General features: G+C 32.6%; 1 protein-coding gene across 6 annotated transcripts in view; it reads right to left on the reverse strand.

Annotated features, from left to right (window-relative positions):
- The window catches only part of Asph (Aspartyl beta-hydroxylase), a 192,978-nt gene that overhangs the window by 25,195 nt on the left and 148,724 nt on the right, over nucleotides 1-19,059 (reverse strand). For 4 of the 6 annotated variants that reach the window (XM_072545739.1, XM_072545735.1, XM_072545738.1 and 1 more), the window contains exons 4-7: nucleotides 16,057-16,862; nucleotides 12,951-13,029; nucleotides 12,650-12,724; nucleotides 1,089-1,208 (exon numbers count right to left, since the gene is read on the reverse strand). In XM_072545739.1, the coding sequence (XP_072401840.1) occupies nucleotides 1,089-1,208; nucleotides 12,650-12,724; nucleotides 12,951-13,029; nucleotides 16,057-16,862 (1,080 nt within the window). The remainder of the gene's footprint in view (nucleotides 1-1,088; nucleotides 1,209-12,649; nucleotides 12,725-12,950; nucleotides 13,030-16,056; nucleotides 16,863-19,059) is intronic. The other 2 variants (XM_072545736.1, XM_072545737.1) reach the window with 2 other exon arrangements.

A 19,059-nucleotide genomic window follows, 5' to 3' on the forward strand; every position in this document is an offset into this window, starting at 1 on the left:
TCCATTCTAGCAACATGTCCAGCCCACCTCCACTTTTGTTTATTGATTCGCAGTATAATATCGTCTACGCCAGTTCGTCGGCGTATCTCCTCATTTCTCACGCGATCTTTCAAGGTCATTCCCAGCATTGATCTCTCCATTCGCCTTTGTGTTACCCTCAGTTTTTCGGCAGTAGCTTTCGTTAAAGTTAGGGTCTCTGCTCCGTAGGTCAAGACTGGTAAGATGCATTGGTTAAATGCCTTCCTTTTCAGGCGAATTGGGGTATTTGTTTTAAAAATGTCTCTCATCCTTCCATATGCCGCCCATCCCAACGTGATTCGTCTATTTAGCTCGCAGGTTTGGTTGTCTCTGGTTATTCTGATTTCATGACCCAAGTATGTGTATTTATCGATTAATTCTACCTTGTTGTTATTGATCTGTATCTCTTCGCTGGGAACCATATTGGTCATCATTTTGGTTTTCTCGAAATTTATCTCCAGCCCAGTTTCTTGTAGTATGTAATTCAGTTCTTGGAGCATGTCTTTGATCTCTCCCAGATTATCTGACAGAAGCACGATATCGTCCGCAAAACGTAGATGGTTTAATCTTTCTCCATCGATGGATATTCCTTTCTGTTGCCATGTTATATATATCCATACGGTATAAAAATACCGGTTTTTGTTATGGAGTTTTAGGCTGCATTGCAGAATTAAGTAAAGCAATTTTTAGAAATAAATAAAAGTGTATATAAATTTAATCACAAGTAAAAATCCCGTTAAAGTAAAAATAAGGTAATAAATTAAGTAAAAATAGAAATTTAGTTGCTAGAAAATTGCTTAAGAAGTAAAGAGTATGAATATTTTATATTCGATGTAATATACAACGTTGTTTAAATACGAGAAAATGATAAAAATTTATTTCTATTTTAAAAATATAGTTATTAATGCACTAAACATCACACTTTGTGTATTAAAAAAGTATTTATCGAAATATCCAGTTGTTTTATTAAATCCTATATCATAAAATAGCTAATAAGAGTAGGTATGTGGGATTTAGAGGTACTTTCATTCACAAAATTTTAGGAAAGGAAAGTTATTTTCATAAAATACCTTCTTCAACGTGTTCTATATCTGGTTCTACTTCTTTGAAAGCCGGAGGGACGATTATAGTGTTCCTTCTGTCTTGTATGATTGGAGGAGCCTTTTCAGATGGCAGGATTTCATCCTCAGCTACTTAAAAATGATTATTCGACCATTTATGGAGTACAGTTTATTATTGATCACAACAGTTTAGGCATATTTAGAGCTAACATTCCCGTAAGTCTGTAGAAGTAACGGCTTTGATTTGCAATATTTCTTTTTAATACAGTGCTATACATATTTCTCATTAAACTTATTACCAGAAAACCTTGGGACAAATAATAAATAACAAACATGATAAATACAGTAAAAATTGGTACCCCGTGAAGATAAAAGCCAAAGTCGACCATAGCTGAAGTTTGTTAAAGGATCTAACCTTTAACGTCCATGCTTACCTTCCGTACAACAGAATAGGTCAAACCTAACACTTAAGCATCTTGTGTCTTAAGATGAAATCCAATCTGCGATCCGTCAAAAATTAAAGAAAGCATTTCTAGTTTGTTCTACTCTGCTCTTTATTTGTCTCAGGGTTCAGACTATCATTTAGCAGACGACTAAAGTATTTAAACTGTTTGATTTGCTCGATTTATTCTCCAGCTACGTATATCTTTGTATTTGGTTATTTCTAAATGTTATTATAATTTTCCTCTTGTTGATATTTATTTTAAAACCCAAAAACTTCAAAACAAAGCTTCACTCCCGAGAGATCATTTAGAAGACATTGAAGATCGTATAATATGTTATTTATCAGTGGCGTAGTATCGTCTACATACCTAATTTTGTTAAAGTCAGCCATTGCATCTGTGAATATTTTCTCTATGTATTGAACAACATTGGAGAAGGTATACATCCTTGTATTAGTCTCTTTCTTATTGCAATCTCCCATTTCGTTGTGTTTTTGGAGACGTACGTTTAACAATAAGTAATATATTTAGCATCCAATACAAACTCTTGAAAATATAGTATCATTAGTTCGTGTTTTACGCTATCGAATGCCTTCTCATAAGCAAGGAAACAGAACAACATTCTTTCTTTGATTAATACAATCTTGTACTATTGATGAATCCAAATTAACTCCAGAATAACTCCTCCACATTTCTTAAATAATCTTGTGTAATATTTTTAAGTACTTTCAAAACGTGACTCATTAAGCTGATTAGCAGATGGCCTTTGCAAAATTTCCCACGTGTATAATCTTTTGGAATTCGTCCCGTGTTTTGATAGACACAGCTGAAAAGCTTAACGATAATATCTAGGTTTTTTTTCATTAAATAGCTGGATTAGTTTGGCATATATATATATATATATATATATATATATATATATATATATATATATATATATATATATATATATATATATATAATCATGTGGTCCTAGAGATTTTTATGTTTTAATAGTTTGACAGCGTGTAGAACAGTTTTCAAAATATTTAGGCCACTCATCGGGTCTCCCAATATATAAATAAGAAGTGAATATGACTTGCCTGAAATCAGTTTTATTGCATGGAGTTGAGACATGGAAATATTTCAAGAAAGTGTTTCTCCAATATGAGGATAGTCGATGCAAATGTAAAGTAACCAAAATAGGCGATGGACTGATCATGAATTAAGAAAATCAACATCAACTATTTGATGATATTTGAACTATTTAGCTAAACAGGTTCTGCATGAGATTAGCACTTTGCTGCACTTGAAGCTGTATATGATATATTATGATATGCATAAAAGTAAATGAATACGTAACTATTGCAGCTAAAATACATATGTGGATTAGAATATAGTTTTTTTTTTAATTTTTCTTTGCTAATAGTTGAATCAAATTATAATTGTCGTTGCTTCTACAGGTGGAATGTATGCAAAAATTACAGTTAAAATACACAAAACACATAATCATCTATTACAAAAGCAAAATACTTACCAGGAAATGCAATGGTGTTAGTGGCAATGAATATGAAGCAAAGGCGTAGAATAAAAAAACTATTTCGACAACCTTCAAAGATATAGACTAATTTATACAAACAAAAAAATCGAAAGACTCATTTTGTATGATTGAGTGTTTTATTCCAAAATTTAAATTACTACTCTCAATATGATTTTTTTCATACCATTAATACATTTTAAAAAATATTGGTGTCTTTTACGTGAACTTACCTTCCCAAATTATTGATAGTATAATGTAAGAAGCTACAGACAGCTCCAGGTTTTACACCTTACAAAAACTTGATGAGGCAAACACCAAATACTGTTTAACTATTATATAGACTATAATAGGTTACAAACTGTGGTGTATGACAAAAAAAAGTTCAATAACGAAAGAGTAACACAAATATACACAATTCCATTCCACACAACATAAATTAGCAGCCTACCATAACATGTTACATAAATTAATCGAAATTCCCATGTCAAAAAACAACTTCGAGATATGATTCAATATCATTAGGCAAATGGTAAACAATGGGTACAACGAACCAACAATACAAACAATTTTAAAACAAAAACTACATAAGAAAGTCCTGAAATTATTATTTTCATCACCAGAGAAAAAACACAGTACCTTCTGCTCGATTACATATAAGGCAAGATATCAATAAAAATAGCCAAACACATAAAAAAGAAAGGATAACACTAGCTTTCAGAAAAAACAACAACTTAAGCAAATATTTTAAATACCACAAGAGCCAAAAGAAAAAGCACTTACACAGTGGCGTACACAAACTTAAATGTGTCGACTGCCCAAAAACTTACATTGGTCAAACTGGTAGAACTTTTAACAAACGTATAGCAGAACACAAAAGGGCTTTCAATAATAGAAAATAGATTCTACTTACGCACTTCACCTTGTAGAGCATAATCATTCTTTTAATGACCAATTTCAAATTCTTCAAGTTATTTGTATTAGAATCTATGGAAATTCTGAATCACCAGCTTGAGACAAGCAAGTCTCCACTCTTAATGTATTCAGTTGAAGACTATAAAGTGTAAGCGCATACCCAAAATATATATCACTAGAGAGGTACTCTGACGAAACAGCTGCAGTGTTGAAAACAAAAGTTTTCAGAGTTTTATTGTTATATAAGATGAATTTCCACCAAGTAACGGTCGAATCCTTCACCCAATGTAATAGTATAGAGTAGATGTGATAAAGATCAGACAAGGACTCTCCTCAATGGCTGAACGTCTTTCGTGGGTAAAAATTTTCCCAGCGTTAAGAAAAAGAAGAAAACGGACGTGAAAAATATTTAAAGACATTGAATACATCCACCAATTAATTATTTTCGTCTTCGCCCACATCCTTATGCCCTTCAGCGTAGAATTGTTTATTTTAATATTTGTCGCTTATCCATTTCTTCCAGTTTTTCCGGCTGGTCTCATTTCTTCAATCGTCTTTACTCCTTTTTGTTTAATTTCGTTAATTTTATCTATCCATTTTTCCTTTATCCTCTTTTCTTTGATCTCTTTGCTTCTATTATCCCCTTAGTCAAATTGTTTTGGTTTTTTCCTTAAATGACCATACCAGCTCTACTATTTCTAGTAGAGGTTATAGATTTATCTGTTGTCTAATTTCTTCATTTCTGTATCTATCCAACAGTCCTATTTTATTTCCACATATCCATATATTCCATATATATCCAGATATCAATGCTTCACTAACATATATCTATTTTTCAATCATAAGAAAATATGTGCCCAAGGTGTGCTATATTTCAATTATATTTTTATTCTGTTTTGTTTGTATTATTTTATAATTATCTTCCTCTTCTCTTCGTTTATTTCCATCATATTTTCTATCCCTTCCATCCAAATCTCTGCCAGATTCTTTAGTTTTTCCATTACATTAATGCGTCTACTTGTATTAGTTCGATTCTATTATTAGCCCAGAGAAATTAACAAAACAGTGTTTTTTTACAGTCACTGTAACTTCTATCTAATAATTGTTTAAGATTCTATACGGATAGACTAACGAAAAATATGTATATGTGTAAATATGCATTTAGTATGTTATTCTTTAATACGAACTGAAAGAACTAATAAAGAGAAAAACAGGGAAAGCAGAAGGGCCAACAGAACAAGAAACCAAGAGGACAAATTAATTGTTAATGAGCTAAATAGGGAAGATAAAAACAATTAGAAGGACAGCGAAACGAAAACTGGGACAACTATATCCAGCAACTAAACCCAAATAAATCTGCGTTCTGAAAGCTATCTAAAATACTAAAACAGGATAAAAAACCAATTCCAGCATTACATGGAGAAAATGTAATAGTGTACGCAGAATAAGCCAAAGAAAAAGTTATGAAAACCACGCTACAGATAGGATGTAGGAAAAACTATCATCCCGATGAAGATCTAGACTTCACAGAAAAAGTGGACAGAAGATTCAGAGCACTAAAAAGAAAGGGCAACATAGGTATTATACACACCTCCCTTCAAGATGTCAGACAGTTGATCATCGTACTAAAGTCAAAAAAGCTTCAGAAACGTACCATATTACGAATAGAGCTCTGAAGAATCTGCCAGCAAAAGCAATAGTATACATAACAAATTTAATCAACAACATCTTAAGATTAAGACATTATGTTCTGGCAGATGAAAGGAAGCTCACATAATAATGATCGAAAAACCAATAAAAAACGAGACATTTCAATAGAATTATCGGCCAACAAGCTTATTACCAGCAATAACCAAAATTGCAGAGCGGGTCATACTAACTAGGCTGAAAGAACAATCAGAAGAAATCGGAATAATATCTGAAGCACAGTTCGGATTCAGATCCTAACACTCATGTGAACTTCAGATACTATGTCTAGCAGAATACATCACGAAAGGGTTCAATGAAAATAAATATGCAACAGCAGCCTTTCTAGATATTAGTAAAGCATTCGACAGAGTCTGGGACGAAGGCCTTCTGAGACGATGACATGTCTTTTCTCGTCATACCTAGCCGACAGGTTGTTGAGAGGTGAAGCTGGAACCATGGAGGCTGGTGTGCAACAGGAAATTGTATTGTAGCCATATCTATACACCATATACACAGCAAACACCCAACCGAACCCAGATCGTTGCTAAGTCTATATGCAGGCGATACAGTGATAGCTGATAACAGTACCAACCCAGATCTAGCAACAAGACACCTACAAAGGGCACTTAACGAACTACAAGATTGGTATGTACCAGAAAAGAAGAGGAGAAGCAAATGGGACTCTATTCCTATTTGACACGCAAATCGAATGCTAAAATCAAACCAAACATCTAGGCGTAATGTTGAACAAAAAGCTGACATTCACAATATACGTAATACACACGATCAAGAAAACTTAAATAATTAGAAGTCAACTCTCATCGTTAATAGGTCGCAAGAGTAAAAAGATTCAAAACAAAGATTAGGATGACCAACTGTATAATTTTGCCAAAACTAACAGACGCCTCGGTCGCATAGGGACGCACGTGCAAATCCAAAACAAAGAAAATACAAATAGAGCTGAATCATATGATCAGAGAGGCTCTGAATATATCTGAGAAGTCACGTACCGACAAACGTGGGCTCGATGGCTAGACTCACACACAGCGATTTAGGTCGGAGACTCACTGTCCGGAACACAAGTAGAAAGTCATGTAAAAATTATTCATAGGGAGAAAAGCTCTTCTAGCTACCTCTAAAATCAGGTGCTTAACCACATAAAGTAAATCAGAGGATATCCCATAACCCAGGATATCCAAAGTAACTTTCAGTACAAAGCCTCATCATTCGTTATCTCCTGCGATGGGCAGGGGTGGTTGGTTATAGTTTGGGGCCAGATAGGTACCACTCCATTACGGAGTGTGATTTTTAGAATTTTCCTCTGTAAGTTAAAACATTAAATTTTATCAAAAAACTGAAATAAAAATCGGCCAGTTTATTGAGAAACTTTTAAATTAGCTGTGGTATAATTTTTGTGGTGCATTTATTAATAAACGTTAAAAGAGATAAAAAATTTAGCGGAACAAATTGTCAATAACTTTTGCAAAAATGATAATGCCCTTTCATTTTTACGTCAATAAAATTTCAAAACGATTCATTAAATAGTTTTTAAACAATTAAATTTGTTTATCTCAAATTTGCGAAAATTAAGAATTTTTGCAACGCTATAAGGCAGAAAATAATAAAATTGGAAGAAGTCTACGACGCGACGCTTAAATGAAAGAAGAAGAGTTGTTTTATCAAATAGAATCGTGGGAAAAAACGTAAAACGAATTTTGATTAATTATGTTTCGTTGAAAAATTTAAGTCTTTTTAAGCTAATAAATAAATTGAATAATTTTTTTTATTGGTACAGAGCTTCAATTTGATTCCAAAAGCTTGTATTTTTACGCGAATTTTAAAAAAAGTTGTCTTATGATCCGGTGGAACGAACGTAGGTATTTTTTTTTTAATTTTTGCAAAAGAAATTTTTACTAAGAAGAGATGAGTCAATATTTGTGTAGGTAATAACCTATATACCATCATTAACTTTGTAATAATTATTCATTTATTACTAGTGCTATTACGATAAACTAAAAAATGCATGCTACATAATATGTACAATAAAAATTTAAAATGGCATTTCTTTGAGTATAATGACAACTAAACTGAATTTTTCATAAATAATGTTTTTTTTATTTAATACACCAGTAATTGCTCATAAATTTAATGTATGTTATACATTATCTGAATAATACATATCTTTGTTTAGCAAATAAAAAAATTTATGTAATGGATTCGACTGTCATTTGATGGAATTTCATTTTATCAAGCAATAAAACACGGAAAACCTTTGTTTTCAATACTTCCACAAATTTTTATTACAATGATTATATTTATTATAATTAATTTTTTAAATTATTATAATAAAAATTTGTGGAAGTGTTGAAAACAAAAGTTTTCAGTGTTTTATTGCTTGAAAATATTTATGTTTAAAAAACGTATATTAAAATGTTTAAATAAATAAATAAATTAACTTAATTTGAATAAAATGTATACTACTTATGTAAAAGATGAGTTTAAAATGACCACTTCCCACTACAAGAAGTACATCAACAAAAATTTTTAGGTGTAATATTTGATAAAAAGTTATCTTGGAAATATATTCAAGAATCAAAGGGTATCTGTCTCAAAAAAATAAATATCTTAAAATCATTAGCGCACCATCAATGGGGAACAGACGAAGATGTTGCTGAGAATTTACCGATCTTTAATTCGTTCAAAAATGGATTATGGTAGTATACTATACATGTCAGCTCCCAACTCACAACTAAATTGCCTCAATGCCATTCAGAACACCGCTTTTGAATATGTCTTGGTGCTTTTATATCTAGTCCCACAGAAAGTATTCAAGTCGAAGCTAAAGAACCACTTACCAATATTCGCCGTCAGCGACTTATTTTGTCCTACTTTATCAAAGCATCAGCTAATCCAAATAATCCAGTCAACGGGTTAATCAACACTACCGAACCTACAATATATACTACTCCAATATTATCCTCTAATACTCCACCATGGACAATAACGTTGCCCACTATAAACACCAGTCTTTCAACATGTAACAACAAAGAAACTCCTAGTTCCGTCATCCTTCCTGGAACTCATCCAAACCAAACAGTATGACTCAATCATCTACACAGGCGCTTCGAAAGATGAAGATCAGGTTGGTTCTTCTGTCACTACCACTAAAGAAGTTATAGCTACCTACCGTCTTCCATACCATTACCTTCCAAAACCCATTAATCCAAAGTATCCACAACGCATGCGACCAATTAAGAGATAGGACCGTATCGATTAGCAATTATTTGGACTCCATCACACGTGGATATTGCAGGAAATGAAAATGCAGATCAAGCAGCTAAGGAGGCAGCCCGTTCTGATGTACCTATAGAAAGTATTCAACTTGGGGTTGATTTGCAACATACAGTCAAACAAATGTGTGTGAGAGCCTGGCAAAACCTCTGGCATAGAACGAACTCAAAACTTCATAATATCCAACCGAGAATTCCACTCCTTAAAACTACCAGCACCTTCTAGAAGAGACTAAGTCGTTATAAGAAGATTAAGAATTGGACATTGCCGTTTTACACATGGATACCTAATGATTCCGGGCGATCCTCCATGGTGTCATACCTGCAATACCCGTGTCACCGTCAAGCACATATCAGTTGAGTGCCAGCTATACACCAACACACGAAAACAACACAAACTGGATAAAGACATAACCGCCACTCTCTTGCCAATGTTTCTTAAAGACTGTTAGATATACTGCGCCATATAGATATTGTTTATTTTACCATTTTGCTAACATTGTAATTTTATTTTAATATACTGTAATCCTTACTTCTGTAACCGTGTCAAGGGCCTGTGTTGCTGAGACACGTTAATTTAAATAAAAAAAAATGACCATTTATTTGAGTTTAATGATGAATATCCTAGATGTTTCATAAAAAGGTTCTGAAACTATTTTTTGTGACATGTCTAAATACTACGTTTACATGGAATTAAGCCACAATTGATTGTAATGAAAGTTATATTTTGAACCAATATTTGACGTTTCGACTTCTACTCCGGAAGTCGTTTTCAAAAAGATTATTTTAAAAATGTGCGAAAAGTATAACAGTTGTTAATTTGGGTTGTTTTTCAAAATTGACGGTTGGCCTCGATCTTGCAGACAGTAGGCATTCTTTTTAGTTGAAAACATCTGAGTGTGGTGTTTGTGCCTTCGGGATATCAAATTCTGATTGTTTTGTCTGTTTTTCTATTATTTGTTTGTGTGTTCTACGTTTGTGTATTCTGTGTATGTATTATTCGTTTGTGTATTGTGTGTTGCATATGTATTATATATAATTGAAGATGGTCTCCGACTTTCTATTAATTCTATTGTTGGTATGTATGTATATAACGCTATTGTTGGTATGTGCTTGTTGTTTTCTTCTTTTAGTATTGGTAACCTATCAGGCTTGTTGCAAATAATTAATTGGGGTATTTTCAATGACTTTAAACACTTTTCACGTTCCTTCCTTTTTCTTAGCGTTTTTAGAAATTAAAAAAAAATTTTACATACTAAAGGCTTTCAGCCATTGAGAAGAGTCCTCTCTACTTCCTTGTCCTCAGTGCGTATTCCTTCCTCTGTTTCTCTAGTCAGTAATTAGTGTTGGCTCTTTCAAATATGATGAGAAAAGTCATTTTTTTCTGAGTTTTCGAGAATTTTTCTTGGTACTCTCATTGTGTTAATCTGTCTATTTGTCTTAATAACCTAATTCTGTGTGCTGTTATCGAGGGCTTGTCATCATCTGTCCATTACCCGTTTGTCATTGCTAGGTATTTTGTTTGATCTTCATTAATTCCTAGCTTTTTGTAGCACTGGTATCATTAAGGATATAACTAATCTTCAAAAAAAGATCAGGTCGGCGGCATAAGCTAGATATATATATATATATATATATATATATATATATATATATATATATATTATATATATATATATATATATATATATATATATATATATATATATATATATATTTGATTATTTGATGTATATATGATGATGTAAATATATATATATATATATATATATATATATATATATATATATATATATATATTTGATGTGAAAACTCTTCTTTTTTATTTAAGATTGCTAGAAACATTTTAATCTTAATATTTTCTGTCTTATAGCGTTGAAAAAAAATGTTAATTATCGCAAATTTGGATTGAACAGATTAAATTAAAAACTACCCAATTAATCATTTTAATTGAATTTTTATTAAATATTGTCCAACAAAAAAAACCTTATTTTGAAGCAAAACTGAACGTTGTAAAATCATTTTTGCAAAAGTTATTTTTTATATAATTTATTTATTATATTTTTATAATTTATTCCATTTTAAAATTTTTACCTCTTTTTAACGTTTACTAATAAATAAATGTACCAAACAACTCTTACCATATTAAAAGTATTTCAATAAACTAACCGATTCTTTTTTCAGTTTTTTGATAAAATGTAATGATTTTAAATTACAGACGAAAATTCTAAAAATCAGCCAATTTCACTAGGAAATAAAAATATATTAAGAAAGTTTGGGAAAATTATTGAACTCAATAGTTTCAAATTGAACCTCCAAGTCATACACATGATAACCTCAAAGATATCAAAACTATGGTCATACCAAAAAGTATTGCAACAGAAATCCATGATGTGTCAAGTATACAGAACATAATTTCACTAACCAGTGTGACGAGATATTAAGATTTTAGAATTCGTAAATAATTTGATTATAAATATTGTTCTAATTAAAATTTTTTTGAATTGGGAAACTGGGGAGCTCTAATTAATAACAGAGTGTACTAATTATAAAATATTTGAATTTCACGTTCAGCAATATTGATTGTTAATATTGTTCTGAAGCTATTTTCTTGTGGCATTTTAAATTAATTAATATTTAAATGGGAATAAGCCACAATTAAAGGTTAAAATACATTTACTTTGATCAGATAAAAGGCATATATCGAGCACAGTTTAATTAAATCTTGCCCAAGTACTTTCGATCCCTAGATCATCTTCAGGGGCATTTCGTCAATTGTGGCCTATCCGGCAAGAACAAGATGTCATAAACATATAATTGTACATTACACTACACTACAAATAGACAAACAAACACTTTAAAATAATTTAAGGAGGGCTACATTGCTTGAAGAAGTCGGAGACAGAACATTCTGTCTCCGACTTCTTCAAGCAATGTAGCCCTCCTTAAATTATTTTAAAGTGTTTGTTTGTCTATTTGTAGTGTAGTGTAATGTACAATTATATGTTTATGACATCTTGTTCTTGCCGGATAGGCCACAATTGACGAAATGCCCCTGAAGATGATCTAGGGATCGAAAGTACTTGGGCAAGATTTAATTAAACTGTGCTCGATATATGCCTTTTATCTGATCAAAGTTCATTTATTCGAGCATTCAACCTTATATTTATTTAAAATACATTTATTGACGTTTCAATTTCCACTTCGGAAATCGTTCTCCTAGAACTCACTCCTTTATGCTCTGACAGCTATACCAAAGGTTAGACTTCACTCGTTGATTTACAGAGTGTTTGCAGTTCCAATCTGTTACGGTTAAATATTTTTGCTTATATTATTATTGCGTAAATATTTTTTTAATTGATTAATTGATTAATTTGTAATTTACTTTTGTATTTTATTTTAGTATTGAGCAGTAAATTTATTGTAGATAGAAAAAATCTATGTAATTTTCAGGATAAAACACAGCAATCATTAGAAATATCGGGTAATAAGTAAATATTAACCTTCCATAATTTGTTTAGGATATTAGAATAGCTAAAATTCTAATAAACTCGAACAACCTGACAATAATAGTGATTCTACTGGTTTCACAAGTTAACAAATGAAGTAAAAATGCAAATTATTTAATGCAGTGTTTAAAAATATTTGTAGAGTCTACAGCTTTTAAGGTTTCCTATAAACTAAAAACATAATTACACCGACATGCATTTTACTAACCGTTTCTCCATTTTTTAATCAATACGAGGTGTGCGACCACAAGAAGAGCTACCCCAACACCAATTTTCACGGCCACTATAAAATAGATTATCCAAATAAATTGCATTTCCTGATTTACAGTTTAGAATTATACTAAATGAATCACTACGCGAGTTAAATAATGTTCTCAGAATGTATTGTTTAAATCAATGATTATTTGGCCATTTTTCAACTTTTTCATTAAATTTTCCCATGTATGCTTTAAATTAACTTCAGTGATTGTTCAACAGTACAAATAAAACTAGAACTAATATATACTTACTGCCAGAACTGTCCAATGTGCCTTCGCTGTCTTTTTCTTTTCCTTCAGCTTCTGCTTCCTGCTTTTGCTCGGCTTTTTTCTAAAAAACAAGGTACAACACCACCATTTAACATTCTAAAATATACTATTTTAGAAGTAAGTAAAACTAAAATGTATGTACGTATTTTCCAGTTTTCTGGCGTCCCAACGCCTTCCGGTAGGGATCAATGCAATAAGCTGTATGTTTGCAGTTCACCGTACTACTCATACCGGCACATATATGTATATATAAAATCCCTAGTTCATTTATTTGTTTATTGATTAATTTATAAGCAGAGAGTATCTAGAAACAACTGTTTAATAGAATCCAGCTAGATCATACACCAGTTACCATCAGCATGAGTACAACTTTTTAATCCTCATCCCCTCCTCAACTTACTTTTAAAAACACCAACTGCTTCTTGTGAATCAAATCTCCAGACGACATGGATACAGCGGCCCAATATTTCACCACACTTGTGCAAAAGCGGCAAGGCAGTTTCCACCACGAAATGAACGCAAACTACTAATTATTACTATTACTAAATATTAACAAGGCAAAAAGAGTACTTAGGCAACTTGGAGCAGCCATAAAAGACGCAAACAACGAAATCTTTGAACAATACATTATAAACCTTCAGCCCATCGTGTAGGCGGTCGGCCGACACTTCTCTTGTCTTCCCTTGGTCTCCATACCAATAATCTTTTGTGCATCGCCCATCCATCATTCCAGATATGTGTCTTGCCCATCTCCATTCTAATCTGGCTATTATGATAATGACAAAACGTGACTGACGTCATCGAAAGGACCAGACATAGTAAAAAGGCGACAAAAAAACGTAAGAGACCGTACGCAATCATCCCTCTTATTCAAAGACAAAACGACGAATGGACCCACTCCATCAAGAAAAAGTGGATATCTTTGCTGCAACATCACAAGCGTATTTCAAACTGAACCAGCAGACCCTGATTAAAAAGCGTAAGAATTATTAATGCAGCATATCAATTGACTCTCCCAATCAAATGTTTTACCTTTACGGAACTAAAAAAAAATAACCAATTAAATCTATGTAAGGCTCCATGTTATGATTTAATTTCTGACCAAGTACTAAAACAACTTCCACGGAAGACCACCATTCTGCTAACTGTTATATTCAACCGCATGCTAAATTCTAAACTTATCTCATTTTCCAAAAATATGGAAATTTTCTGAAATCATCATGACCCCCAAAGCTATTCGGACTTTTGAGACGGCTGCTCTGAAAAGTTCATTTGATGTACATCCGTACCACTCTCTCATGTTGCGCAGCCATGATATTCTACGCCTCCCTATGCTTCTCTTTCCTTGAATCTTTTCCTGCATAATCAGTTGGAGCAAGGTGTATTTCTCTTCACGTGTGTAGAGTAAACTCCCAAACCAGTAAAAGAGTCCAATGAAGTATCATCCTACCAAAATATCAAAAAGTCTTGAAGATACGAAATACTGCAACGCTGCATTTCTAGCCATTTCTCAAGCGTTCGACAAAGTCTGGCAAAGAGTTTAAAAATTAAAAAGCACACTATGCAGTAACTATTTCTTCTTACTCAACTTCTCTATATCTCATCCACTGTTGTTTATAAATAAACAACAGTGGATGATATAATACTATGCAGTACCTTTATGAAATAAAGTTCATAATATCAGTAAGACACTTTTCCGTAAAATTATTCAACGACCAACAATCTATTCTATCAAAATTTCTATTTGATATATGTATCTCAGTTTCGATCTTCCTCTTGTTCTTTTTCCTACTGGCACTGATTTAAATATTTTGTTTGGTATTTCGCCTTCTTTCTTTCTTCCCACATGTCCTATTCAACGCAGCCGTCCTATTTGAATGAACGTTATGTCCGTATTGGACCGCTAAACTAATAATACCGCAGTCACCTTTTTTGCTGACGATGTACTGACGATGTAGCGTTATTAGCTGCAAATGAAGATCTAATACAAGCCTCATAAGACTTACAACATCACCTAAATGTACTTAATGATAGATATATAAGATGGCAAACAAAAGGAAATAAAGGAAAATCCACTCAAATAACATGTACCAACCGCCACAAGACATGCTCACCGGTGCGAATAGATAATGTACGCACGCCTTCAGTAACGGACGCAAAATACAAGGGTCTTAATAGTGGCTTACGTTTCACTTGGAAAACCATCTCCACACAAAAAAAAAAGAAGAAGAACTCGACTTGAAGTTCCGCCAAATGTACTGGCTCCTAGGAGGAAAACCAAAACTTAACTTCCAAAACAAAATCATTCTATACAAAGCAATATAAAAACTTATCTGGTACTACAGACTTCATCTAAGGGATGTTCAAAACTATCGTCGCTGAACATCATCCAAAGATTTCGGTCTAAAGTGCTAAGATCGATATTAAACTCTCCCATTTACCAGAGACAAAATTGAGCGAGCTGCAAAGACACAAAATAATTGTACCATACACCAAGAAAACTAGTTAGGGAACTATCAAACAGTGGTCCAAATACAATAAGACTAGATATGACCTGACTCCGAGACCTACTTCAAGTCTAAGCCATCGGAGAATAAGGTGAAAAATTACTGGATGTCTTCTCTTCACGCGTTAAAACCTGTAATACATCTACTTAATACTGTATAACGATGAAGAACAACAAAAATTATACACCTAAAATGAAAAAAGGTAAATCATCATCAACAGATGATAAACCTGAAGAAATATCGAAAGCGTTAGGAGAGACAGTAACAAATTGGCTTGTCTTTCAAAGCTAAGGGCATTTTGTTATCATGGGATTGAGATATCGGCACCGAAAGACCAGAGGAACCAAAGATTTGGTCACCAACATAAGGATTAAGAAAATGGGAAACTACCTGATTATATTTCCTTGATCACACAATTATCAAAGCAGTCTGTTGGCTCTCAGCAAAAGGAAGGAAGAAAGAAAGGTTGGGACAAATGTCCGATGAATAAAGGAGCAGCATTTTAGTATCTCTGTAAAAAATAAATGCGATGTTCATGGAAAAATGTAGGGATAAATAATAAAATTTCAAAATATTCTTACCGGTTTCTTCACTACTTTGGTACTATCAGCAGCGTCAACGTTATCATCAGTTCCAGCATCTTCATCTTGTTCAGTTTCTTTTGCTTCTTCTATATCAGCGGTGTCGTCGTTTTCATTACTAGCTTGATCTTCATCCTCTTGATCCTCTCCGTCATCATCTTTATCGTCGAGATCCTGAACTTTGTCATCATTCTTGTTATCATCGTCATCATTATCAGCACCCTCGTCATCATCATCGCCATCATTACTTAACTTCTCTTCAGAAATGTCTCTTTTCTCTCGACTAGCTTTAATATCATCCTCCTCGTCTTCATCTTCTTCATCCTCTTGATCCCTTTGGTTAACTTCCTCAGTGTCACCGTCATCTACTTCCTCAGTTTCTGCTTGATCATCATCTTCTTCATGATCTTGATCATCATCTTCGTTTAAAATATATTCATCTTCTTTAGAAGCAATATCTTCATTTTCTTCTTCATCTTCTTCGTAATTGCTTTGTTCATCATCATCATTATCATCTACTTCATCATCTTGATCTACATCATCTTCATTCTGTTCGTCGTCATCCTCAATGTGTTCTTCATGATCTTCTTCTTCACTTTCCTCTACTTCTTCTGATTCTTCATCATGTTCGTCATCGTCATCATCATGTTCCTCTTCATCTTCCTCTTCGTGTTCGTCATGATCTTCATCGTGATCATCATCCTCAATTGATTCTATAACGTGATCGTCGTGATCATCATGACTGTTAGTATCGACCCATCCTTCAAATATCTGGGAAAACTTAGAATTCGAATCTGTCGTGTCGACTGAAAAGAATATAAATAAGTATATAAATGTATGTTCGCGTTGTGTATGTTTTTTTAATGAATATTTTAATATTTAATACAAACAATGGTGGCAAAACATTATTTCCACTCACAATAGGTTATTTGTAATGGTAATAAGATCGGATAATATAAATTGTATTTTATATAAATTGTATAACAGTCTTTTATTAGGAGATAGAAAAGAATCTGATAATAGTTTTATTTATAGCAGAATTTAAAATTTAATAATTAAGCGTACTTAAGAAAACTCTTTCTTATTCGTAAACGACATTTTCTGCATAATGAAAATACCCACATCCATATGTTACATGTTACCTGTAGTAATATAAGGATGAGAAACATGAACAATGGCCAAAGTAAATTCAGAAAAACTCGACGATTTAAAAGAAACATAATAAGAAGATTTTTCGCCCATAACCTCAACTCAGTAAAGAATAAAAACAAATATAGGTAACTCTATAATGATAATAGAGAAGGGTCAGACAAGGAGATTCTATCTCACCCAAGCCATTAACTTTAGCTCTAGAAGATATGTTCCAAACTTTAGAATTGAAAAATAATAGCAAAAGACGGAGAAGCATTGCAGGAAATGCTATTAGACCTAAATAGAAAATCAAAAGAACTAGGACTTAAAATAAATCTAGCAAAAACTAAATATCTAACAAACGAATCTCTAGATATAACGGAGGGTATATTTCTGGACAATAATAATATAGAAAAGGTTGAGTCATATATATCCTTAGGACAAAAAATCGAATTAACAAAGCTTAACTTAAAGGCTGACCTTAATAGAAGATGTTCCTTAGTATGGGCAGTATTCGAAATATTACAAACAGTATTTAAATCAAACTTACCAAATACTTTAAAGGCAAAAACTTTCGATCGCCGGTACTGACATATGGAACTGAAACATGAGCCTTTAACAACAACAGAGTAACAAACTCCAAGTGACTCAGAGAGCTATGGAATGGAGAATGCTCAACATTAAGCTCATCTATCGCAAGTCCAATGAAGAAATAAGAATGTGAACGAGAGCTATGGAATGGAGAATGCTCAACATTAAGCTCATCTATCGCAAGTCCAATGAAGAAATAAGAATGTGAACAAGAGTTACAGATGTAATACAAAAGATTGCCATGTTAAAATGGAGCTGGGCAGGACACGTAGAAAGAATGGAAGAGAACCGAATTATTGAATGGCGACCAAGAGCAAACAAGAGAAGTACAGGCAGACCTCAAACCAGATGGACTGATGACATCAAGTGAATGGCTAGTCACGAATGGATGCAAAAAACAACAAATAGAAATAAATGGACACACCTAAGGGATGCTTACATCCGACAATGGATGGAATAGCTATTGATGATGACGATAATGATAATGGTATTGCCTATGAGATAAAATCCCAACGACCAAGGCCGGCAAGGCACTTCATAGCGAAAAACTTGTAAAACCGGTTTGGGAGGAGGTTTTCAAAAGAAAAACGCTACTTAAGCATCCAATTCCTTTTGATTATAGATTGTTGAAAGATCAAGCCAAGTGGAAAAAAGTACCAGTCATCCAAGACTCACCCAGGGTAATAGCACGACATAATAATGATAATAAATGTATAAATTCCATAAATAGATATACATATATTATAAAGAACAAATATAGAATAAAGTGTAGAAAGGAACTAAAATAGAGGTTAGCCAGAGAGATATACAAAATTGTTGAATGATTTCTTCAAGAAACTATACTGGGAGCAACGAAGCAATACAATAAATGGAGAATACCTAAATCATCTGCAATAGTGTAATGGATATGAAGTATACCAATTAATACTTTATGATTCTTTTCCAGCCAGTTGTTATTCTTTCCTACTGAGCTTATCTGCTTCCTTTGGATCAGTTTTAATTTCAGGGACCGCTTTTTGAAGTTTTTTAATGTTTAAATAGTACGTATATCAATATTGTTGTCATGTACTAACCGAATGGTAGGTTTTGACAAATAACAAAAAATCCACAAATTATGATAAAAACAACTTTCAATTAATGAAGAAGCAACTTTTTAGATACTAATAATTTTCTTACAGGAATTTGTAAATTTAAATAATTATTTTTTTCATTTTTGTATAAGAATTTCTATTGATTTTATAGAAAAGTTAGTGTTTCATTTAAAAATACAAAGACGAATAC

This window comes from Diabrotica undecimpunctata, chromosome 10, assembly GCF_040954645.1.
Source record: "Diabrotica undecimpunctata isolate CICGRU chromosome 10, icDiaUnde3, whole genome shotgun sequence".
NCBI lineage: Eukaryota > Metazoa > Arthropoda > Insecta > Coleoptera > Chrysomelidae > Diabrotica > Diabrotica undecimpunctata.